Source organism: Sceloporus undulatus, chromosome 2 (assembly GCF_019175285.1).
Source record: "Sceloporus undulatus isolate JIND9_A2432 ecotype Alabama chromosome 2, SceUnd_v1.1, whole genome shotgun sequence".
NCBI lineage: Eukaryota > Metazoa > Chordata > Lepidosauria > Squamata > Phrynosomatidae > Sceloporus > Sceloporus undulatus.
Genome location: NC_056523.1, coordinates 301,683,991 through 301,711,183, shown reverse-complemented (window position 1 = coordinate 301,711,183; position 27,193 = coordinate 301,683,991). Strand labels below are relative to the sequence as shown.

General features: G+C 40.6%; 1 protein-coding gene across 4 annotated transcripts in view; it reads right to left on the bottom strand.

Moving 5' to 3' along the window:
- The window catches only part of ARL15 (ADP ribosylation factor like GTPase 15), a 306,096-nt gene that overhangs the window by 78,894 nt on the left and 200,009 nt on the right, over positions 1-27,193 (bottom strand). Inside the window, exon 6 of one of the 4 annotated variants that reach the window (XM_042447966.1) lies at positions 6,273-6,461. The exons of the other annotated variants lie outside the window; for them this stretch is intronic. Coding sequence (XP_042303900.1) covers positions 6,345-6,461 — 117 coding nt within the window. The 3' untranslated portion in view covers positions 6,273-6,344. Of the gene's footprint in view, positions 1-6,272; positions 6,462-27,193 lie in introns of those variants that run through there. 4 annotated transcript variants of the gene reach the window in all.

The window sequence follows — 27,193 nt, the reverse complement described above, 5'->3', positions numbered from 1 at the left end:
ATAATAATAATAATAATAATAATAATAATAATAATAATAATAATAATAATAGCTGATAGCAAATACCCACTGTATGTTTAATTATATTATAATGATATAATAATAATATTATATATTATCACTCGTTTGGGGTTACACATGAAAGTTGGGATCTTTTGAGTGAACTATTTCCAAGCACCAGGTGATTTTTCAAGGAAGCCTTCTCCCAAAAAAACCCTTTGTTCTGAGGACCCATAGAAAAGCTAGGGACTGCAGACACAGGCTGGTTCTCCAAAAAAGTAAATATTGATTTTGCCATTTTATAAAAGGGACATCATTTTACTACCACGTTGTATATAATGGGACTTTGGTATCCATGGATGATTCTGGAACCAAACCCCAGCAGATACCAAGGACCAAGTGTATATTTAAATACATATGCTTACTTACAAATCTTATTTATATAAGCTTGTCAATAACATTGCTCTCTTGGTGGCACCCATAAAACAGTAATACACACTTTAAAATGACAGTATAAATTAATCATCTGCAGACATTTTTTTCAGGCAGAAAGAGAACTAAAAAGAAGAAAAATCAGAGGTACAAACTCATCCACAGTCAAATTGTTGTTATTGTGTGCCTTCAAGTTGTTCCCAATTAATGGTGATCCTAAGACAAACCTATCATGGGGTTTCGTTGGCAAGATTTGTTCAGAGGAGATTTGCCACTGCCTTCCCCTGAGGCTGAGAGAGCGTGACTTGCCCAAGGTTGCCAGTGGGTTTTATGGCCAAGCTGGAAATTGAACTATGCTCACTAGAGTCGTAGTCCAACTCTCAAACCACTGTGTCACACTGGCTCACGCAGTTAATAAATCACACTAAAACAACACACTGTATTGCAGCTGCTGAATCATGCTATCTTCCATAATCCTAAAAACAGAAAATATTAAAATTTACATGCATCTGGGGATGTAGACCAAGTCTATGAAAGCTTATGCTACAACCTTTCACCCAGTTAGTCTCAAAGGTTCTATAAGATCCCTTTGCATACTGATATTCCAGTCTAACAGAGCTGTGTCTCTGAATGTATTTCCCTGTTAGCACAACTTTATAGCAACATTATACATGACAGATCAAGTATAGTTTGTATTTAAGAATTAATCTTAAGGATCTAGCAGAAGATAGCAAGCATCTAATCTACTTAAAGTAACAACTTCAAATAGTATGCTGTTTCAAAACTCTGAAACTTGCTAGTCACTAAATTCCCAAGGCAATAGCTGATTATATGCAGCCTGATTTTAGGTTACTCCACCCTTTTTATTTAGGCCAAGTGAAAATAAATATATAATTGGCCAAAGGAAAAATCTTCTGCATGCATATAACCTCTGATGAGCAAAATCTGGGTACACTTCCATAATATTTCACAGGACTTCAATGGCATAACATTAAAGCATGCTAAAATTCTTCCGTCAACATATAAAAGATAGTCTCAGAACTATAAATACACCGGAAAACAACAACTGAAATACCATCATAGCAACTCTGTTGATGCCTGTGTGGCATCACAACACTTTAAAATAGACTAGCTAGTTGGGTACAGCTAATGTACCCTGGCGCTATGACATCAACAACTGTAATCAAACAAATAATTAGCATGTTTGTATCTTTGCTTATCTTTATAATCTGAAACAAAGTTACCACTTTTTCCCCCCAACCTGAGGCTCTCATCCACTGATATTGAAGAAGGATCAATTGCCTGGTACTAGTACAGGGTAGAAGTGGAGAAACTAAGTAAGGTAGCGATGTAAGATATGGAAATATCTCTAATGACAGCTGAAAAGAGCATGCTTTTAACAGCCCTTTAAGAGATTCCCTTAGTGGAGTCAATGTGGGCATGATCATGTAGTGAATCAACTGGACCTACCTCATATAATTCTCTATTTACTGACACAGAACAGTCTAACTTAACAGGTGTATGTACATAAAGGTGGTGTAGTGGTTTGAGTGATGGACGACAACTCTGGAGACCAGGGTTCAAATCTCCGCTCAGCCATGGAAACTCACTGGGTGACCTTGGGCAAGCCATACTCTCTGCGGTTCAGAAGAAGGCAAACCTCTTCTGAGCACATCTTGCCAAGAAACCCCCATGAAGGCACACAACAACAAACTTTGAGATTTATCAACCCAGTTCAGACATTCTAACAGTAGTAAACTCACCATCTGTAGTGTTAAACACATGTTAAACAACCAAATGGGTGTATGTACTCAGTATAGACAAGGGAACAAATCAAGCTGCAAATTTTAATAACCAACTCTGACCTATTTTGATAACAATGTGGTAGTCATTACAAGATTGGAAACATCCACAAGAAGACAGTATAAAACATACTGGCTTTACAGTGCAGTATTTTATATATCCATTGCCAACCTTTGACTATATCCTCCATGCTACTGAACAATCCCCACCTCACCCCCATTAAACTGGGAATAGCTCCCTTGTTGGTTGGCTCCTGCCCCTTGTTTTAGAAGATGTGATCTGTACTCTGAGCAGCCAAATTATACAAGACACAGAGTTAGTGGGGTTACGATCTTGTCTCCCTCTCGCAATACTGTGATCCTATAACCATATAAACTTATGCAATCATTATGGGCTTACTTCCTAATTAACAACAAACATACACGGTGAAATTTATTTCCCTCCATAGAAGTGAGCCAGCAAAAACATCTGTTGGAGAAATGTTATCTTTTAAAGAGTCAAGAGCCAAGCAAAAGGAGAAAATACACAAGTATGTAAGTCAAATAGCTTTGCCATTTGGAATACTGTCCTTATTAGCAACAATAATACTATTTCTTGGCAGTATAAATGCAAGAAAATAACAATTTTTAAATAAAAAATTACATTTAACCTCTGGATACTTCCACATCCTTCTTAACGTCTATGTCCTTGTCAATATCAACTGTTATATTACCAATAGTTTAATTTAATATCTATTATCTATCTTAGGCACCCTGAAACACCTAGAATAGTTTGGGGGCACGGATTAGCCACCTTTGCCAAGAGCGCATGACTTTCTCATACACCATAATATTGGGTATAATTTTGTGTTTCTGGAAAATTTAAAGGCACCAATAGAATTTTTAAAGGTTCAGGTTAACATCCTAGAGATGATGATCTGAGCACACTTGGTTCGGAAAATGGAGGGAAAGAAACATTCTTTCTACTTTCTTCAGCACAACAAGTACTAGTTGCATGACCAATTGTTGTTTTTTAGACACTTGTGGATAACAGTTGCCTTGATCTTTGCATCATGATTCTTCCTAAACAAGGAAGAATATACTTTTATACCAAGGTTGATCACCAAGCACATATAAATACGGAATCATAGCACAGTAGTTCTGTACTGAAGAAACACACCTCCTTATTATTATTATTATTTATTTATATAGTGCTGTAGATTTGCACAGCGCTGTACATAAAAACAATAAATATAAAAGAGTAAACCTGGCTATGGCGTACAATCTAAGAAATGATAGGCTAATAAATATAAAATACATAGCAATACAAGAAATGGTTCAATAAAACAGGCAACAAAAAGAGCATCAAATAGCAAGTGACAATCACGCAATGTCTGGGGACGCTTCTCTGAACAGGATGGTCTTCAGCTCCGTTTTGAAGCTGGTTAAAGAAGTGATGGCTCTTGCTTGTGGGGGAAGAAGGTTCCAGGAGTGAGGGGCAGCAAGTGAAAAGGGGCGAATCCGAGATGGGGCAGAGGAAATCCTGGGCTGGGACAGCCAACTTTGACTACCAGAACGGAGGGCCCTAGTGGGAAGGTGAGGGGAAATAAGGTCTGATAAGTAAGGGGGGGCAGCCCATGGAGGGCTTTAAACGTCGACAGCAGGAGCTTATACTGAATGCAGAAAGGGAGTGGGAGCCAGTGAAGGGATGCCAACAAAGGTCAGAGCAGTGGGCAGATGTGATAAGGCGTGCAGCTGAATGCTGGACAGAAATTAAAGGACGGAGGTGAGAAAGAGGAAGCCCAGCCAGGAGGATGTTACAGTAATCAAGTCATGATACCACTAGGGCATGGACCAAAATTTTGGCAGTAGAGGCAGTGAGATATGGTCGGATTTTGGCAATATTGTATAAAAAGAATCTACAAGCCTTGGCTGTGGTCTGGATCTGAGGAGTACATGACAGAGAAGAGTCAAAGATAAAACCAAGACTACGGGCTTGCTGGACTGGTTGAATAGAAATGTTGTCCACAGAGACCGAAAAGGAGTGTTGAAGGGTGGACTTAGGAGGAAAGACAAGAAGCTCCATCTTGGACATGTTGAGCTTCAAACGCCGATGGCGCATCCACTGCAAGACAGCTGTGAGACAAGACGAAACTTGCTGTTCAAGCCTTGAAGAAAGGTCAGGGGTGGAAAGATACAACTGGGTGTCATCGGCATACAGATGGTAGGAAAAACCAAAAGAGCTAATGAGTTTACCTAAGGACAGTGTGTGGAGAGAAAACAGAAGGGGACACAGAACAGAGCCCTGGGGAACTCCAATAGATAAGGGAACAGAGGATGAAGTCTGACCACCTGTGACCACTGCAAAAGATCTGTCTGACAAATAAGATCTAAACCAGTCGAGAACAGAGTCTGAGAACTCTCAGGTCAGAGAGTATATCAGCTAGAAGGCTGTGATCAACGGTGTCAAAGGCTGCAGACAGATCAAGAAGGATGAGAACAGAGTAAAGGCCATTAGCCTTGGCCTGTAAAAGGTCACTCGAGATCTTAGTGAGAGCTGTCTCTGTAGAATGCCGTGGGCGGAAACCAGACTGATAGGGGTCGAGGATGGAGTTGGCTTCAAGAAACTCAAGACAGCGAGAATAAACAACCCATTCCAAGACCTTAGAAAGAAAGGGAAGAAGAGAAATCGGACGATAGCTAGACAAAGAGGAGGGGTCAAGAGAAGGTTTTTTCAGAATTGGGGAAATGAGAGCATGTTTGAAGTCTGACGGGAAGGAGCCTGGAGAGAGAGAGAGAGAGAGAGAGAGAGAGAGATTGAAGATATGGAGAAGCGAGGGCAGAAAAGAGGGAGCTATAAAAATTAGAAGATGAGTAGGAATTGGATAAAGAGCACAAGTTGCAGGTTTGGAAGAGTTCAGAAGTGTAGAGAGTTCATCCAAAGAAGAAGGAGGAAACACAGAAATTTTTTTAGGCGAGGGCGATAGAAGATTATGTGCAAAAGAAGAATTGGGAGGGGCTATCTCAGAGCGAATAGTGGTAATCTTTGAGATGAAGTAATTAGCAAAGTCATTGGGAGAGAATGAGGAAGAGACATGAGGAGAGGGAGGTTTAAGCAAAGTGTTGAAGGTGGAGAACAAATGCTGCGGGTGCCTCTCATTGGCGGAGATCAATGATTTGTAATAAGTTTGTTTTGCCATAGACAGGGCACATGAGAAGGAAGAAAGAACAAATTTGTAATTAATAAAGTCAGCCCACTGTTTGGACTTTCTCCAAAGACATTCAGCTGCTCTAGAGCAGGGCCAGAGAAACTTAATGAGGGTGGTAAGCCAGGGCTGAGGCCTAGTTGTAGAGGAAGAAGTGCGTACAGAGACAGAGGAAAGAGTGGAGTTAAATAAAGACATTGCTGAATCAGCAGAATCCCCAAGATTTAGGGAAGAGAGATGAATCCAGGGTCTGACCAAGATGGTTAGAGTTAACAGATTGAAGATAACGAAAATAACGATGAACAGTATGGTGAGGAAGTGGAGTATAAGTAAGAACAAAGGAGATTAAATGATGGTCAGATAGTGGAAAGTCAAGTGCCAGGTAGTCAGAAATGACGCAGTGTGCAGCAAGAACTAGGTCAAGACAGTGACCAAGAGAATAAGTTGAAGAGTTGGAATGTGATTGGAGGCCAAAAGAAGCTAGGAGAGAGTTGAAGCGAGACGTTGTAGGGTTACTGGAATCGTCAACGTGGATATTAAAGTCATCTAGGATCAAAGTGGGGACTGAATCTGAAAGAAAGAATGTCAGCCATGATTCAAAGTCTGAGAGGAACTGGGTAGCAGAACCAGGAGGGCGATAGATAACTGCAACCTGGAGCTGTAGAGAAAAAAAGAGTCTAATAGGATGAAATTCAAAAAAAGAGAAATGATATAAATGATATTTGAAAAATAAGCTTTACTATAATCCATATATTTTATTTTATTATAGTATTTCACCTCGCCCAAGCTCCTAGGAGAGGTTATTCAAATAAATGAATCAGAAAAACCTTTGCCGCAATGAGGTAAGCATGTGGTTATTTGAATCTTCAAAACTTGCATCCCCAAAGAATGTACAAGTAGAAGGAAGCCATGCTTACATGAAACTTCAGAATATTCCTGCAGTAGTTAAAGGGTCTTCCCTCTCCCAAGTCCTATAGGCAGTCACATGCAGGTAATCATCTTTTGTTAGTTTCCACTTCTTCCTCATCTGGATCAGTTTCAACTATGTGACAACAAAGAAATGAAACACCAAAATAGCAGCAGCTACATATCCTCCGCATGACAGTGTAATTTCTTTTGCCTTAAGGCAGTGTCTAGCACTGAAATCATAGCCTGTTTACTTCCAAGTGATGCTGCGTTGATATCAAAAAGGCTTAGCTCTTCCTGATACGCATCTGAAGACAGATGGATGAATTTGAACACTATGTTCAGATTAAACTTAGCAAAGCACTCACTATTGCCAGTTCACATGGAATACAAGTGGAAATAACTCATCATTTGAATTTGGCAGCGTAATAAAGGTGATTACAGTTTTGCCTACACATAACAAATTGTTCTTCAGGTTTTTCTTTTAGGCACCACAATATTTTTTCGTCCTTTGCCCTTTGTTGATTATTTCACAAATTAATTAATTTTCTTCTTATGCATTTTTTTAAATGCGTCCAGTCCTCACATCCATACATGGTTATAGGGAATACAATCACTTGCACTATTCTGACTTTTGTGCTTAGTTGTATATCTTTGCTCTTTTGGAACTTTTCTAGTTCTTTCATAGCTGCCCTTTGTTAGGTTAAGTATGGGAATATAGCAACCAAAGCGCCCAATAATTTTATCTTTTCTTCTTCCACTTTTACTTGTTTCTGTTCTTACTATGCCTTTGATTAGTCTCATCCACAAAAAGACCAAAGCAGTAAACAATATGAGATGACCCTGAAAGGTCAAAGTAATGTTTGATAGTTACTGTAGCAACATGGGCAGCCTATTTTCATAGATAAAAATTGAGTACAGTCGGCCCTTCTTATACACGGATTTTTTATACACGGATTCAAGCATACACGGTTTGAAAATGTTCCAAAATAGTATAAATTTACCTTGATGTTCCATTTTTTATTAGGGACACCATTTTGCTATGTCATTATATTTAATGGGACTTGAGCATACACGGATTTTGTTATACACGGGGGATCTTGGAACCAAACCCCAGCGTATAACAAGGGTCCACTGTAATTATGTTTGGGAGGCTGACTGTCTAAGGTCCAAAACACACTGCAGAAATAATTCAGTTTGAGACCACTTTAAGTGCCCTGGTTCAATGCTAGGGAATTCTGAGAATTGTAATTTGTGAGATGTTTAGCCTTCTCTATCAGAGTGCTCTGGTGTTACAATAAACTAGAATTCCCAGGATTCGCTAGCACAGAGCCAGGGCAGTTAAAGAGGTCTCAAACTGGATTATTTCTGCAGTGTGTTTTAGACCTATAAATGCATCTGATAAACTATCAAACTGTTTTTTAATTTACTATGAAAATTCACTTGCATATTTGGCAGAGATAGTGATTCAGGGGCTCGACAGATGGGCGGCTCAATGCCACCCCTTTCATCCCCAGATGCAGGCCACAACAACCAAACACCGCAGCCTGTGCATGGAGCAAAAAGAAGACCTGAAAAGTGCTGTTTGGGCACTGTGCATGAGGGACATCATCATGGTGCACCTTGGGTAAACAGGCGCACGCCAAGATGGTGCCCTGGCAGAGGAAGAAGGGCTTGGAGCATGTGAACGCTCAGCACTTCTTCACCCCTAGTACACAGTCAGGCTGGCACAAAGTGCCAGTCTGTACTGCCTCTCATTTTAGTTATTTCAATTATCCTGTAAGAGAAAAATAATATATACAGTTGGCCCTCCATGGATTCAACTATCCACAGCATGAACACACACACACACCAAAAATCAAACCGTGGTTTTGCTATTTTATATAAGAGACACAATTTCACTATTCCATTGTATTTAATTAAACTTGAGCATTCATGGATTTAGGTATCCACAGGAACAAAACCCCCAGTGGATACCAAGAACCCACTGTACAATTAAATAAATAAAATCCAATTTCAGTTTCAAACATAATTTTTTCTATGCTGTGAAAAACTCTTATTTTATTCCTAAAAACAACCAAGCAACCCACTCTCTGATTCTGCTTTAAAGCCTTTTAGGACACCTGATCAAAAGCAGAATGTGTGACCTGCACATTTGGAATCAACATGTCTGCTCTTGCCTTAAAATAGAATTAACTGGTGGTCATCAAGTTGCTAAAAGATTAATATGGTGGTTTTTGAGCTTAAAACTCTTGACACTGGAAGACTGATGAGATTCAAATAGGCTTTCATTAGACAGAAACGACTTCATTAAAAGGGGATTGTGCATTTGTTCTGTGATTTTAACAACTGCCTATCAATATAGGCCTCTTCACAACACAATCATTCCAAACGGGTGTAGCTTGTTATGGTTACTAATTAGGTAGATTTAAAGCATTTTAAAGACAGATGCTATAATGTGATTTATGGATTTGTGCTGTCACCTGGGAATGACCTCTTGAACTCTGCCTTACAAGTCTAGCACTGCTACTCACTTCAAGTGGTAATCTCCCCTTCAAGGGAAGCATTTGATACTCCTTCTAGAGGCAGAATTAAAATGCTACAAATGAATCAACACAAAATCAAAGGCAGGAGGGCTAACACAAACGTACACATGCTAATACAAGTTTTGAAGCTTCAAATATGTTAACTGGGTTAGTTATGAAGAAGGCACAAGATGGAAGGGGGCAGAAATCAGGTTTATGACCTAAACCTTACTGAAATCAGCAATCCTGTTCATATAGTCCAGAATTAAGCAACAAAATCATAGAAGCTGATAGAATCAAAGAATTATAGAGTTGGAAGAGATCTCAGGGGCCATCGCGCCCAACCTCCTGCCATGCAGAAATACACATTCAAAGCACTCCCAACAGATGGCCATCCAGCTTCTGTTTAAAAACTTCCAAAGAAGGAGACTCCTCCACACTGAGGGAATGTGTTCCACTGTTGAACAGATACTTCTGTCTCAACGTATCTGTGGAAATTTAGCAATTACATGGAGAGAAGAACCCAACTTTTTAAAAAGTTGCTCAGTTCTTCTTCATGTAGGTATGTTGATGACATGTTCCTTGCTTGGGGGTCACAGGATTGCATCTTTAATATTAAGACTTGGACACTAAGTCCATGTTCAGTTTAATCTCTGCAAAGCTTCCTTGTAAAAACTGGCTTGCACACATTAACCAAGTTCAGTGTCCACTAGTATTAAATCCTAAGCACCTGGAAAGAAATTCTGTGACAGAACAATAGATAATAAAGAACTTCCTGATCAGTAATCTATACTGGAATTGGAAATAATTGGCCTATTATAGCAACATGTGCCTATAAAGAACTATGATCTAAACCCAATTGCTAGTTCCAACCAGGAAAACAACAACGATAACATTGAATCAACAGAACTTGTGTAAATGTTGACTTATTATTTAGCAATTAATTCAGTGGGTTCAGTTGGTTCTAGCCATTGGGTTTTGCCCTATAAAACATGACAAATCCAAGTGTCCAGCAAAATCCTTGTCTTGTCACAGTTGTTGAACACATACCTGGCAGCATTAACAGTTAAGGGATGCCCTGTTTATTTAGATGTACCTACAGTATTGCCAATTTGCTTTTTAATTTCAAATACGCGTTGTTACTTTTTGGGAGGAAGGCAGCATAGAAATAAAATACATAAATAACTAATGCTATAGATATGCCTAACTCTCATTGACTATCTCTGCTATAGGCTTTATGGATGGTCTTCAGGTTGGTGCAGAATGCCATGTTTTACTAAGGACTTTCATTCTGGGAGAGTGCATAGACTATTCCACGACTAACCACTCTTTTCTGAATAATATTCCACTTCCATGTATTCACACCAAAAAGCTACAATTTGGATACTGGTTAACACAGTAACTTCCCATTTTCTCAACTTCGCTTAAACCATGCTGGATGAGAATTTAAAAGATGTGAAGCATTCTGTTCTCACTATAGGTACATAAATGCCTATGTGAAACCCACAAGTAGGCCATGAACACAATAGTACCCTTCTGCTTGTGTCTCCTAATGACTGGTACTAAATGGCTACTGCCCCTGACACTGGAGGCAATACAGCCGTCCCTCCGAATTTATGGGGATTAGGGGCAAAGGACCCCCGCAAATTTGAAAATTTCGCAAATAACCCCTCCCCCCAGTTTTAGAGCGACAGGGAGGGGCTAGAGAGGAAGGCAGGGGACTTGCTCTCCCTTCCTCTGGCTGCTGCCGCCCTGGAAAGCCTTGGGAGAAGCCTCCCCCAAACCCTTCCAAGGTAACAGAGGCTCAGGGGAAGGGAATCCTCTCTTCCTTCGGACCCTACTGATTTGGAAAGCCTTAGGAGAAGCCTCCCTCACGTCTGTCCAAGGCAGCAGGGACTCGGGGGAAGGGGGTGCTCCCTTCCTCTGGCCCCTGTTGCCCTAGAAAGCCTTAAGAAAAAGCTTGACTCTCTTTCCTCTGGCCGTTGCTCTGTAGCTGGCTTAGCTGGGCAAGTTATGGAGAGGAATGGAGGGGAGGGGGAGTGCGTGTGCACACGAAGGTCTTGACCTCGCGAATGATCAAAATCACGAGTGCCAAAGCCATGAATATGAAGGGACGACTGTATACACCCATCATAGCTAGTAGTTACAGATAGCTTTACATTCCATCTTTCCTCCTCTTGAAAGAGTCCAAGTTGGCAGCTATTACTACATCTTGCGGTAATGAATTCTATAGTTTAATTATGCATTGTCTGAAGAAACATTTCCTTTATTTCTCTCTTCAAATTTACCAGGTGACTGGCCAGGGTATGGGGTGGGGGGTGGGGAATGTGAGTTGGCCTGTTCGTGCTCTCTACATCACACATAACATCTCCTCTTGTTTTGTTTTCTTTTGCAATGAATTTCTCTCTCTAAATTTGTCTCTCACTGTCTCTGGCACAGGTTGTTCAAAATTAGATTTTAAAATAAGACCTCCTGGTCTCCTCAGCTTGCGGATCACCTTTACCTGAGATAATGTTATAGCAGTTTGCACTGTTATCACTGCACTGTATGTCTTCCAAGTAAACCTGCATCTCCTGTTCGCCAGACATCTACAATGTACCACGAAGAAACCTTGACATATTAGCATGGGGAGAATCTTGTCCTTTCACACTGATTAAGGCCATAGTGCCAAATCCCATTGCAACAGCTCACTGGCTTGGAACAAATGACCACACACTCATTTCACCATCTTTGAAGAAAGAGAAAAACTAGAATGCTAAGTATACACCAAATTAACACCAAGACTAAGCTTTCCCTTGCCTGATGTGTTCCTCCCTGTCTCTCCAAAAAAGGAGGATATGGAAGCATCACACTCACATACTCCACCATGTCCCAGAAAGAAGGGAGAGAATGCACAAACTGTCTTTGTCTTCCCAGAGAATAAAGCAGTGCCAATCCCCCATCAGGAGGGAGAACAGAAGCAGTTGCAGTACTCCTTACTTGTCAGATAGCCAGCTCTGCCCTCCAGTGTAATGGAAGCACAATCTGTGACAAAGAAACTGTGGTCTGGTTTAAAGTACTTAGCGAATGTTCAATGGATGATAAATAGATGATAAATTAAGCCATTTGGTTAATATACTTTTGTTCTGCATTCTGTACCAGAGACAAGGCCTCCCAGGGCAATCTTAAAACCTGGCCAGGTTCATCTGGGTGCAAGTGGTCCTTCAAATAACCTGGTCTCCAAATAAGTAGGCTTTCATGGTTAAAAGTGGCACCTGATGAAAAATGGGCTAAAAAAAAAGCTTGGTAACCAATGGAGGTGGTAGTAGATTAATGTTATGTGCACTGGACTTTCCTGCCCACTGCCCACTGTGTTTTGCACTTTCCTTATTGACTTTAAAACCCCAAGTAGATACAGGCGCGTTAGAAGTAGATACAGGCGGTCTCCTGCCACCATCATTTGCAGCGCAGAGGAGCCCCAGCGTACAAACCGCGCGGCTCCTCCACGCTGCAAAAAGAAGCCCCAAAATGGTGCTTCTCTTTGCAGAGCGGTTATGACACCGCGAGGCACCAATGGCACACTCGCAGCATCATTTGCGCCGCGTGACATGTGGATGCAATGCGTCCCCTACATCAAGATAAATAAAATAAAATAAAATTTTTATTTATACCCCACCCTTCCAACGATCAGGGCGGCTTACAGAAAAATTAAAAACACACACAGTCCATAATACCAATACAAAAAGATTAAAACCATACAAATACATCAATACTTCAAGAAAATAACAGGAAAAAAGCCCCATAGCCCAACCTCTTGGCCACGGAAGAGGAGGGAGGCCCACAGGATATTTATTCGGGGAATGCCTGATGAAACAGGAAGGTTTTTAAGTCCTTCCTGAGTTGGGCCAGGGTGGTAGATGAGCGGAGCTCAATGGGCAGCGTATTCCAAAGGGCTGGGGCAGCCGTGGAAAATGTCCTCCGCGTGGTAGAGGTTAACCTAGCCCCAGGCACCTTCAGTAATTGCTGCTCAGATGTTCTGAGGGTGCGAGGTGAAATGTACGGGGAGAGGCGGTCCTTTAGGTATCCTGGGCCCAAGCCATTTAGGGCTTTATAGGTAACAACCAACACCTTATATTGAGCTCGGAAGCGAATGGGCAGCCATTTTCTACAGACTCGGTCCGTACTAGGGTTGAGGGGCATCCGGAAGTGACGCCCCTTCTCAACCCTACTATACCCCTTCCTAACCCTAATACGCCCCTTCGGCGCATTTGTAACGCGCCTTTGTTAACTTTTTCCAGTGCATATTTGGCACAATTTCAGCACTGCAAACTGGCACACCTACTTGCTGAATTTCAGTGTTGCTCTGAAATCATGACCAAAAAAAAAAAAAAAAAAAAGAGGGGATCAAGACAGTAGGAGAATAAGCACCAGGTGCATAACAAACAGAAAAATTATTCCCATACAGATAGATTTCAAAGTTATACAAGCTGTCTTTTGCTGATCTTCTCAAATTGAGTTAGCATGAAACATACGGCTACTACTTATCAAGCTGTATTTTTTTGGGGGGGGATCATCCTCTTGTTTAGTAACTTTTAATTCTAATGTTGATTTCTTATTCTTTAAAATTGTTCTTATTCTCATGCAGTTCTTCACAGCTGATAATATTGCTTTTCAACAAATATGAGCACATATAAAGCATGTATCTTATGTTCATATGTACTTTTTTAGAAGTACTTCTAAAAAAACACAACCCTAAAAATCTGTTCTCCTCCCACCCCCCACCCCTGTATTTTCTAACCCATTTGCCTGGAAATTCTCTCTTTCACACACATACACTGTTCAATTTACAATATAGGACTTCGTATGGTACTAAATAAAATACTACTCCAAAGGATTTTTGATAAACATTTAACTGTTAAACAATACTAAAACAGACAGTTAATTATAGAAAAACATGTCAGTGCACATATGGCAGCAGGATAAATTATGCACATCTGGATTACTTTTGGCAAGAAATACACTGAAGTGTCTACAGCCAAATTTAGCAATCTGTCACTACCAATATGTACATTTATTTTGAAGATGTTAAGGCCTCAAAGTATTTTTTTTTCTTCATCAACTTTCCAGATCTTCTTAAGAGAACAAACAGGTGACAAAACACATTACTCAAATTGCCCCTGGCTGTATAAACAGGAAGAATTCGAATCTCTTACAACAGACACAACAGCATTCATAATTTAAAAGCAATTCTAATCCTTCATTGATGTATGCTGAAATCTAGGATCAAAACACATTTTTATGACTCATGGGGTAATCCGCACAATTTCTGGAAGGCTTGGATGGTACTGAGCAATGGTAACTAAATGCCAACAATTATTACAGGAAATACACAATAAAAAGAGTTTATTTGCTGTTTTGCAGAACAGAGCTGAAAGCAAAACAAAGGCAAGATACTTTCGAAGTTAATTTAGCACATTAGTAGAATGTCAAGTATATATATGTAGGACAATGGAGTACACCATAGAATTCCCAAAGAAAATCTGCATGTGCTTTATTGACTAAATTAAAGCCTTTTACTTCATAGACCATAAAAAACTATGAAATGATCTCAAAGAAATGGAAATATCACTACATTTGATTATCCTGATGTGTAATCTGTACTCAGGACAAGAGGCTGCTGTCAGAAATGAGTATGGAGAAACAAAATGTTTTCCAACTGGAAAAGGGGTCAGGCAAGGCTGCATAATATCACCCTATTCATTCAACCTGTATGCAGAAAACATTGCATGTATAGACAGAGGCAGGAAAAGTGAAGACAGGAGGTAGGAATATCAACAACCTAAGACGTGCAGACAACATAATACCATTAGCAGAAACCAACAAAGACCTGGAGCAACTATTGAAAAAGATCAAGGAAGAAAATGCCAAAGTAGGCTTGAAGCCGAACATTAAGAAAACAAAAATAATGACCATGGAAGATCTACAAGACTTCATCCTAGACAACAAAAAATTGACATACTAAAAGAGTTCCTATATATTGTTTTAAATATTAATCAGAACAGAGACTGCTGTCAATAAATTATCAGAATTGGATTGAGAAGAACAGCAATGAAAGAAATTGACAAAATCCTAAACATCAAAGTGATAACTCTGAACACTACATTGAACAGATCAAGCCCAAACTATATCTGGAAGCCACAATGACTAAATTGAGGCTGTCGTATTTTGGCCACATCATGAGAAGCTCAAACCATTAGAAAAAGCAATATTGCTAGGTAAGGCAGAGGGAAGCAGAATGAGAGGAAGATCACATACCAGACAGATGGACTCCATTAGAGAAGCCATGGGCCTGATCCTGCAGGGCCTGAGCAGAGCAGTAGGGAACAAGGAGTCTTGGAGAAGACTCATCCACAGGGTCACCACAAATTGAAGTTGACTTCAGAGCAGTTAACAACAAAAAATATGCCTTCAAGTCACCTGTCAATTTATGGAGGCCTCATGAATACCACAGGGTTTTCTTATCAAGGAATATATAAAGGTGGTTTTAACAGTACATTCCTCTGAAATATAACCCTCAACACCTGGTATTCCTGACCCCATTTAGCTTCCAAGATCAGACAGGATATGTATCTTCAGGGTACACTTACAAGCAAGTGTATACTGTATTACCATAACCCTATCTGGACATTCAGATTCATGCAATTCTAAACAGACCTCTCTAAAAAGATGTTCCACAGTCTAAACCCAGCCACTGAGAAATCTCTTTCCTGCATCCCACTGAATTGTATCCCTGATGTTGAAATATGGAGAAGTGCTTGTCTATTTTAATACATGAGTATGTTAAACAACCTGATCCAACGCCATTATGATTCATGAGCAAAGGGTGGAACTGGGGTAGGGTTGCCAAATTAAAAAATGGAGACAGCTCCTGTACCTTTCATGGTGGTAAAGAAGAAGGCATTTCAGCAAGTGTTACTCATCACATAACCAGGTAACAAGTAACATGTGATGAAACTGCCTCTTCTGCACAATTGTTAAAGGTATGAAAACCTCTTCTACTTTACACTCTGGTAACCCTAGACTGAGCTAAGTAACCGTTCCTTTTGATTACATCTAAAGAAAAAGAATACAGTTATTTTTGTAACACTCACAGATTATGATTTCATGACTGAGTAATATGGTGGGCAGAGCTGCCTTCTTTTGAGTTAGGACCAAGGTTTTGTACCAGAGCACATGTTGCATTCAGAAGACTGCAGATCACATTGCTCGCATTGCCAGCTGAATAAAGGTGAGATGGCAGGTAATTGGAAAGCCACTTCTTTACATGAGGCCTTGGGAAACCTCTGCAAGTCAGAACACAGAATACCAAGACAGATAAGGCAACTAGTTGGGATTCAACAGTTGTCTCTGTTCCCATGAGTCTTGAGAGGTGAGGCGTTAGTTCCCTGGTTTGAACTGACAGACAAAGTGAGGAAGACCTAGCCCTGCTCCTTCTAGCATCACTTTTCTCATGAGGAATGCAACAAATCTGAAGAGATGTTCCTATTTATGTGGATACTCCCCATGAGAGCAAAAATGTTGAGGAAAAACAAGATTCTTGCTATGTGAAGGAACTTCCTTTTTCATCTCCTCTTTAGGCTCACTGGGTAATTATCTCCTAAGGAACATTTTGAACTTCAGCGGTTTGAGTGTTGGAACAGGACTCTGGGAGAACAGGGTTTGAATCCTTAGACATGTCGCATTCTCTCAGCCTCACAGGAAGGCAAAGCAAATACCCTCTGAACAAATCTTGCTAAGAGAACCCCGTGATAGGTTCACCTTAAGCAGGGGTAGGCAACCTGCGGCCCGCGGGCTGGATGCAGCCCGGCGAGGCCTTGGGACCGGCCCCAGCCCGGTCCTGCCGCCGATTGCTGCCGGGGCCTTTGGGGGGGCAATTGTCTATAGAAGCCTCAGAAACATGCATTTATATTAACATTTTTTAAAAAATCAGCAAATTTTTCGCATGTCCTCCATTTTTTTTAAAAAAAGTCTTCCATTTGAAAATTTTGTCCTACATTTGTCCTGGTTTATTTATATATTTATTTATTATTTTTTAAAAATATTTAATTATTTATTTTTTGGCTTCAGCCCCCCAGTTGTCTGAGGGACAGCAACCCGGCCCCCGGCTCAAAAAGGTTGCCTACCCCTGACCTTAAGGGTCGCCATAAGTCAGAAACAACGTAAAGGCACACAACAACAACAAGGTTTCACTTTATCTCTTCAACAAGCAAAGGTTTCCCTTGCCTACTCTGATCGCAATGTTCAATTATTCATACTTCACATTGTTGGAAAATTCCAGCATTCTCTCTCATCCCCCCGTCTTGCTATTAGAGCAAATGGAGTTTAGATAGGACAGGATTTCCTGTATGTCAAATCCATCTGTTTTTTCCCCTTCTCATTTGCTCTTTCTATACCTTGAAAAGCATAAGCATAAATACTTTTGGGTTTCCAGATAACTAAACCATGTGAGTTGGGAAACCTCCTAGGGTCATTAGTCATATAAAGACTCGCCTTTTCTCAGCCCCACTCCTCTTCTCTATTGTTCTCCTTTTTCTGGTCTCTCCTTCATCTTCACTTCTCCAGCAACAAAACATAATGGTGAGTTAATGACTGAATCTCTTTATTTTATAATAATAGCAACAGCAAGTACATTTCTATACTATGCATCAGTGCACGAGCACTGCCTAAGTAGTTTACAATGTGTAAACGAATTGCCCCCAACAAGCTGGGTACTCATTTTAGTGATCTCGGAAGGATGCCAGGCTGAGTCGACCCTGGAGCCCCTGGCTGGTATCAAACTCACAACCTTGTGACTGAGGGAGTGCTTGCAGTACCAGCATTTTACCACTGTGACACCAGGGCTCCTTATTTTACGTAATCTTTTAATTTGCTAGTTAAGATGTAGGCTCTCCATATGAATATGCATATGTAAATATAAAAGCCATTAGTAAACTTTTTCTATGCTTGTAACTGCCTGCCTTATTTATTGAGTCAGTTTCAGTTCAGAGAAACCAATGTCAGACTGAGCCATACTTTATCTGCTACTCTGTTAAAAGAAAGCTGATTCCTAACAGTTTTTAGTTTTGGTATTTTTCTCCACTCAAACAACAGCTAACACCCTGAGAAATACCAACTTCCAACACATATCAGTTCAAGTCAGATTTTTTTCAAATGACTTTTGGTGATGTGGATCTAGCAGTGCCACAGCAAGGAGAAAAGGCATACCATGCAAGGGGGGAATTTAAGGTTCCCACTCGTCCTAAAGCTGCAACACACATTTTATAGTGATCATGTGAGAATTTGCTTGTCTGCCAGGAGAGGCTTTGAGGAAGGAGAAGCAATGAAGAACTCAACAGGAAAGGTGTACTTAACAAATTCAGTTCCTTTCATGGTTCTTAGATTCAAAGTCACACCACCCAGACAATGGCATAACTTCTCCTTCAGACAGATTAGTGTCTCCCATTAATTTCATGTAATCCAAAAGCAACGAACAAGGTGGTAATGTGTACTTGAAACATATCATTTAATTATCCTAATACCTGTTTTTCTTTTCTGAAAATTTCCATAAGTTCCTTACAGCTGAACTTTTACGGAAACACTAATATTGACTTGAGAGCTGACAGGTAGAAAGAATACAATATAAACCAATGATACGATTAGACAAAGCAGCATAACCCTTACTAAGAGAATACAGCTAATAATGTGTAAGGAAATCCATGGCTAACTTGTGTCACCTACAGCTTCCATCAATCTTGTTAACACCCCTTTTATAATTTGAGAAGAGTGTGAAGTGATATTTCAAGTTTTGTTTTTATTACTGTGTTCCTTTAGGTAATCTCACAGTTGATTCAGCTCATGAAATAAACTTGTTCACTGCTACAATAAAACATATTTGTTGAAAATCTAGCGAAGTGCAAAGATCTGAAGGCCTACTGCTAGACAAATTTTCTTGCCAGGTGCATGTATTAACATATCTTAGCAGACAGTTGCATTCTTTTAAGGTCAGTCACTCAAATATGTTATAAATGGGGTGCCTACAAACAAATCTTGAAGAAAAATCAAGATTAAGACAACAATGAAAAACTCAGTAAACATAGTCATGTGTTAAAAGTATCTCACAGAAGTCAAAATTACCTTCATAAATCAAATTAAATTTTTAGGGCTGTGACTATCAAGATACAATAGAACTTGAGTAGGTGCCAATTTGTCAACAAAGAGTCAAGAATGAAAAGAATGGGAGGAAAAATACTGAGAATCCACATTAATGAATTTCAACATTTCAGTAACCCATGGAAGCTATTCAGGCAGGGGATTTTACTAGAACCTACCAAATGGAACCAAGGGCAAAACAGGGGAGAGTGGTAGAGAAAAGGTGCTACAGAATCAGACATACAGCTGGCCCGCCCCTTACACGGGCTTGCCTTATGCAGACTTGAATTCATGTGGAAGGCAAGCCCCAATCAAAACAATGGGGCATACGCTCAATTCCCCTTATGCGGGAGAGTCCGGATCGGATCCCCCACATATGGAGTGGGTCTACTGTAAATGGAAGACACACAAGCCACTGTACCAAAATCTACGTGTAAATCATAAAATTTAACAACCTAAATGAGATTAGGAGACCCATAAGTTGTTCTTGTCAAACAACAGGAAATTGGAAACTTCTGCTGATCTGTGCAAGTTATCCAATAAGGTTTCCTACATCTCCTCTCATGCCACCTCCCAACTGAATACAATACCACAATTGTATTAAAAAAGGACTGTGGAGCAGAGATGACATTGCTTGGCTTTGTGATGGTTTGCCCTGCTAGTGACTCATGTTATCTGGTATAGATAACTGTTATTGCCATTATCCAGCAAGGACTGTATTTAATGTAATTTTATTGCAATTATAAATTTATAAATAAAGGGCATTGATTATATAATCCTCACTTGTAGGACAACACCTATGAGGTATATGACCAAAGGCTTGGTGTGAGGTAGAAGAGTCATGCCTACTTGCCTTTAACATGCCTTGCTAAGCTCCAGGCTCATTGAACCCTTTTTGTTTGAATGCATTTGGCATCTTCACAGGATCATGTTCTGAGAACCACATGGTGCTCACTGGCCACAGGCATTCCCCCAACCTGCTTGATTTTTTTCAGCTCTACCATTCCTCTGGGTGCTGAATCTTGCTCTGACAATATCCTAATGGCAAAAAACCCAGCAACATTTCTTTAAAACAATCAAACAAGGTGTACATGCCTTGTTTTCAAGCCAGACTGTTTCCCAGAAGGATGAACAACTTAAAGATGAGGCACACACTCTACTTGCACTTATTTTGAAGGTAAATGGGGAGGGGTTGGTGGTTTTTATTCTACTTGTTGTTGCTGTTGTTATTACTGGCACCACAATTCAAGGACAGCATTGACAACATGGAAAGCGTCCTGAGAACGGCAAGTAAAATTATCAAAGGCCAGGAAACCAAACCGTATAAGGAACATCTCTGGGAGCTGGGCATGTTTAGCCTGGAAAAGACTGAGAGGTGACCTAACAGCCATCTTTAAATATTTGATGGGATGTCATGTAGAAAATAGAGTGAGCTTGTTTTCTGCTGCTCCAGAGAATAGGAAACAAAGGTATTGATCAAATTTAAAGAGAACTGATTCCACCTAAACACTAGGAAGAAGTTATTTATTGTAAGATCTGTTTAACAGTGAAAGAAACTGACTCGGAGTGTGGCAGGCTCTCCTTCTTTAAAGGTCTTTAAACAGTGTTTGGATAGTCATATTTTAGGTTTGCTTTAGTATATTGCGTGGCAGGGGGGTCAGATTAGATGGCCCTAGTGGTCCAATCCAACTCTAAGATTCTATGATTAATATTATTTCAGGGGGCCATTACACAACTCCATTCAGAAGTGCTCAGCCTACTGCAAATGCAGAGGAGTCTTATAGTGAGTGCATCATAAGGGAGACAGGTTTCTCTGAAGATGCCAGCCACAGATGCTGGCGAAACGTCAAGAAGAAACTCTTCTAGAATATGGCCACATATCCCGAAAAACCCACAAAAAACTATGGATGCAGTCCATGGCGGGATACAGATGGGCAAAAAGGGGTGTGTTCATGACGTCATGAAGGTATAGCCTTCAGACGGCCCTTACCGGAATGCCGCCATGAACACGCCCCCCGCACGCCCCAAGCAGGAAGAAGCGGCATTAAAAAGGTGCTGCTTTCCCCCGCTTCTTTTCTATATACTGCGCAGCTGCGCATCTCCGTCTGTAAGCTGCTGCACCGGTACGCCACTAATTTAAGTTGCCCATTTAAAAGCTCCGTGTCTGCTGCGTCGCATAATGAGTCGGGGTCCTGGAATATGCGCAGTTTGCAGTCAGGCTTTAATTGCAGCGTCAGCTGCCATGCAGGTGTGGAAGCTGCAGCACAGCTGCAGCGCATTTTAAGACTCGTAACCCTAACCCTAACCCTAACCCTAGAGCTGCATGTACGCATGCGCTGCTAGAATCGTGGAAAGTTTGGAATGTAAAGTGCACCCCTACACACATTCCTGCGCCATTTTCACCAAACAATAAAAAAACGCTAAAATTTTAAATATTTACATATGTACAAGGGAGGTGATGGGGGATGGCAGGGGGACAGCGGTGGCAGCGGCGACAGCTGTGGCTCTGCATTGCAGATTCAGCAAGAGCGCAGGGACCAAAGGAGAGGAGGCATCCATGATGCTGGTGACACTGGCAACGTGCAAGCAGACAAGGATGCCAACACCAGCTGATCACCAGCTGGCAGGAGACCACCTTTGTTCTTGGCCAGGGCGGGGGAAAAAGTTTAAAGGGGCTTGGGTGCTTTAAATGTGCACATATGCTTTCTGCCGCCGGTGCTGAGCACCGCAGCTGCGCATCCGCCAGCCGGCAAAAGAAAAAAAAAGCCCCGTTTTTGGCCGCCCGTGAGGAAGCTGCCTCTCTCTTTGCGGCGTCCTCCGAGGCAGCGGTATGGAAACTGCGGGTCAGAAACGGCCCCAGGTGAGGCGTCTTCACTGCCCCCCATGTGGAAGCCCCATACACCTTAGTCACACCCCCGGGGCGGGCGGTCTGGAGGCTCCGTATTCAGCAGAATACACCTCCAAGACGTCTTCCCCTGCCCGTCTGTATCCCACCCATGAAAGCTTTCAACTTCACACAAGTTGAGTCTGTTTGGATCAATTGCAAGAGGTAATTGTGATAGAAATATGAAACATGTACAGGTTTACATAGACACATACACCATGATGACACAATGTTATAACAAGGTCTATAGTTTACAGATTATAAACTTGCCTAATTTAATGTTTCAACCGCCAATTATGCTGAAGAACACACTATTTCAGTTTGATTATCTGCCAGAAATAGGCTTATAGCCTACTCTGATCTCTCTCTCAAAGACACACACACACATACACAGAGAGAGAGAGAGAGAGAGAGAGAGAGAGAGAGAGATTAATAATTAATTAGAAATGAGGCTTTTCTTTATGAGTTTGTAAAGTTTATCACAATTTAAAATACGTACTATTTTAGAAGTTCTATGTTGTATGCATTTTATATTTAATCAAAGCTTGACAAATCCTGGTTTCTAATATTTTCAACCGCATTAACACTTCTACTTTGAAGAAAAATAGAATGTATTTCCTGTAGCCAGAGTCCCAACATAAATCATAGCAAGAAAACAGCTTCTACACTAAATCTTAGCTTATTTTTCAAGGCTTCATGGTCTGAAGGACAACTCTGCTAAAGCTTTCAGCAACACTTAGCTGGATCCCAGGGGTTTAATTTGCTGCTATGGTGGTCTTTACCTTGTCTTCATGTTGTCTTTTAAAAAGTATTTACCATGATACATGCTGAACAAAACCTTCCATTCTTTGAAGGAGCTTCTGGTAACCTTACATCTTGAATTGTGTTGTAGTAGATTTCTGTATGCTATTAATTGCTTTTTAAACACCCATTTATGGAACAATAAAACCGATGAGCTAGTAGACAAGTCTAATGACTTTAACACAAAAGAACAAAAAGAACAAGACAAAAAAAGCATATACAGTACATAAAAACAGTATATAGATTCCAACTTCGAATGCAAGTTCTGCCACTTCTTGCTCCCCCTGCCTTCCTGCATTTCTTTCTTATCCTAAGAGGCTTTTGAAAAATCCCCTAAAGACTTGACATGTAAATATTTCAAAACAAACAAGAAAGGGATGCTGCGATAACACAGCAAGGTTCTGAAGTGTAAAAAGTAAGGCTTTTCCCATTAAAAGGGGTTTATTTTTCTACAATCAAACACATGTTATGCTTGGTCAGTACAGGAATTAAAAGCAATTTCCATGGAGGACTATGAATGAGTAAGTTGCTGTCTTTCCAAGGAGTGCATCCACAGTATCACCTACTACCATAAGGACAGAGGACTTTAAAAAGTCCGATTTCTGAGGTAACTAATATTTTGAATAAATGCTGTGAATCAGGGTAGACAAAGTACAGCCCTCAAATTTATCTTTTTTAAAATTTCTCCCCTTGATAATATCATTTTATGTTAGTTTTTCTGATAGTGCTATAGACCACATGCTATTTATCCACATCTGCACTGAAAGGCAATCTATTAAAGAAATTTGGAAACCCTGTATTACTTACGCTACTCTTGTGATCTATGGATTTAAGTCACCATTTCTTTTGGAAAACTGTATTTTGAATGTTAAGAATAATATAAAACCCATTTCTCAATACTATGAAGATGTCTTAAGATACAGCAAGAGATATTTGGCTTATTAACTAAGATTGAGGGTGGAAAGAAGAGGGAACTGAATGTTACACTGTATGTGTAAGTTAAGGAACATTTGTTATAGAAATAAAGAAATAAAAATATTAAAAAGTGAAGCCCTCCAGATGTTGCTGGACTACAACTTCCATCAGCCCTACCAGACATAACCAATATTGTAGAATGGCAGGAGATACAGTTATTACCCCCCCCCCAAAAGGGACACACCTACTGTGTCAGTGTCTCCTTGAATGCTGGAGAAATTGTTTAGCTCAGAGGAGTCCTGTGAGATGTTGGGTAACCTCAGGGAGTATTTCCACCTATAGCATACCAGTATTAACAAAGCGAGAACTCCAAGTGTGATGAATAAATAACATTTTGTTTAGAAATATGCAAGACAGGACACACACACACAGTAAGTAACAAATTAATCTGAAACACCATACATGGCTAACTAAAACAGAGGTATGAAAAATTGAATAGCGGAGGCACAGGGCTGTACAGAAGGTGATATTTACCAATCTTGGAGAGGAATCCACAGAAAGCGGGATGTGGCTCAGACAGTGTCTAAGGGTGATACAGGACGAGGTAGTTCTGGACAGTTGGACAAAGCTCTAGTAGATGACAGCTATATGTGCAGAATGACAATGTATGGGTTGGATATTTATCTCCTGTTTGGTGCCCTCGAGGAATACAAAGGGGAACATTTCCACATGAAATACAAAGAGTTGGAGTGCTTTCTCATGGAATTGACAAAAAGGACAATTTTGGTAGATTAACTTAATTTAACTCTGGATTAACAAAACAGTGATTGGATGTAGGACAACCCCAAGATAGATGGATAGGGAAGTTGGGTGGCAACATGGCAGGTGGTAGGTAAGAGATATGGTCTTACTCCCCTTACTTGTCTTACTAGTGCAATGGGATTGCTTTTGTCTCCAGTGCCATAGGATATGCAGAAAGCCTAAGGGGGAGGACACAGTGGCGGGGTACAAACCGCCGCTTTGCGGCGCTTCCCCGCCGCCGCCATTTGCTCCGTGCGGGAGCCGCAGCAGCCAAACCGCGCGACTCCCGCGCGGAGCAAAAAAGAAGCTCCATTTCGGAGCTTCTTCTTGCGGCGCCTCTATGACGTCGTGAGGCGCCTGGCGCGGACTTGCGACATCATAGGCGCCGCAACACGTCTGGACGCTATGCGTCCAGTACGTAAAGATGGCGGCGCCCATGTAGAAGGTGCGCCGCCATCTTGTACGTATAGGATACGTACTAGGGTTAGGGGGGTGCGGAAGCACCGCCCCTTCCTAACCCTAGTACGTATCCTATACGTACTATATGGCAGTGTGTATCCCGCCAGTGATCACCCAACCTATTTAATCTTTATTTTGGTATCACCTAGATCCTCACATGTCTTCAGGTCAATGTGCCATTGCTATGGAAAACTTCCTGGTGTTCTAAAAGTCACTGTGAACTTTTAAAACATGCTTGCCCCTGATCTGAAAATACGAAACCCCATATATGATGGAGGTTGTCAGGTAAGCTAGCACAATCCAAAAACATCTTGGAGAACAGCATTTTGCAAAGCCCTGGTTTACTTCTTCATGACACTTGATTGTGTGTGAGATATATTTATCAAGAGAGATGGTATATTTTTGTATATACATAATGAGATATCTTGGAGATGGGACCCAAGTCTAAACATGAAATTATTTTTTGTTTCATATACACCTTACACACATAGCCCATGAAGCCCACTGTAGGAGAAAGGTGGGATATAAATCTTGGAAATAATTAAATAAATAGCGTGAAGGTAATTTTATACACAATTTTTTTTAGCAATTTTGTGCATGAAGCAAATGTTGTACAACCATCAGAAAGCAAGGTGTCACCATCTCAGCCACCCACGTGGACAATTCTGGATTTTGGAATATTTCAGATTTTGTAATTCTGGTTAAGGGAGACTCAATTTGTATTATAAAATGTACAAAGCAAAATGGAGAGGTCAGCAAGTATAAATTCAAGCAAATGAAGCACTTCAAACTGGATGTGCTCCCTTACAAACCTAAACAAACACATACAGGATGGAACTATACATTGTTAAAGTTTGGATATAAAAGCAGAGTTTGGATATAATAGTTTGGATAAAAAAGCAGAGACAATAAGAAGGATGAGAATGTGAGGAATCTGACCACCAAGTTTTTCTCCTTCAAAAAAAGTATAAACAGCAAGACTCCTTTGGAATCAGATCTGTAGCCTATTGTCCTGTTGGAGACCCCTCACAGACCTTTAACCATCGGCGGTCAAACCAAGATCTTTCACAAAGAAAGCCCTTGCTAACTCCTGGTACTTTTGTCACTTCCTTGCTTCTTTTCTTTCAACTCCTGAAAATTTCCAAAGACTCTTTCACTTCTTCCCCCATCATTTAGCCAGCAGACTGACATTATAGCATTCTTCTCGTCATCCCATCGCATAAGAGATGCACTAAACCCCTTGTCATTTCTGAGTAATTCTTTAGTAGAACCTTCCTTTAAACTCAACTACTTCTCCCTTAGCTGTTCCATCTTCTACAGCTAAGACCAAGGTAAGGTTTAAGCTTTTGCCTCCATGATCCTAAGTCCCAGAAGCCCCACACAAAAAAGGCTAACATAAAACAGGTGCACTGTCCAATTTTAATACAAAACTCACCAACTCAGGTATTCTCTAGATGTGTTTACTACAATTCCCATCATTCCCAGAATGAACAGCCATTTGACCAGCTTGTTGGATGTTGATGGGGTGTTGTAGTTCAACACACTTAGAGAGCACTACTAAGTTGGTATTCATTTCTCAACTGTGCAGCAAAAAAATATCTTACATTCCATATTAATGCAGGGTAAGGAGTAGCTTAGAGACCCAAATGATTTCACCCATTTTAATAGGAATCAGAGAAGCAAGGAGCATAGCCTTTGTGGTCTTACACCCAGTTCTATGATGTCTGGCCAAAACGGTAATTAAACTGCATGCTTTCACTGACTAGTTTCCAGTCATTCCCAACAGCATGCAAATGGTGCAGGTGTTTAGAAAAGCAGACAGACAGACAGCCCCAAGAGAAGAGGTGTGGCCTGAAAGTAGCCTATGCGGCCAGCTAAATGCCACAGGGTAGGAAATGTTCCATGAAGCATGACTAAATATCAAAATAAATACATGTAAAGGCAGCTCAGGAGGTAAAACAATGCGTTGGAATGCAAGGCTGATAAATACACCAGACTGCTCTGTACACTCTTTTGGCATTCCAAATTAATGGTAGCTTTCCTTATTTCTTTAGAAGCATTATGTTTATACTGTAAATTCCTTTCATAAATGGTAACAGTGATAACTTTTCAATAAAAGGGCTCACATCAGGATCTTTAAGAAACCTCCTTCAATAACAATAATATTTCAAGGAGGACCAGCAGTTTGGGCATTGGACTATGACTCTGGGGTGTTTATCACACTATACTCTTATAGTGCTACTATTCCACTTTGACTGCTCTAGCTGCCTCCTGTTGCATTCTGGGATTTGCAGTTTTAAGGAGGGGTATTTTTCT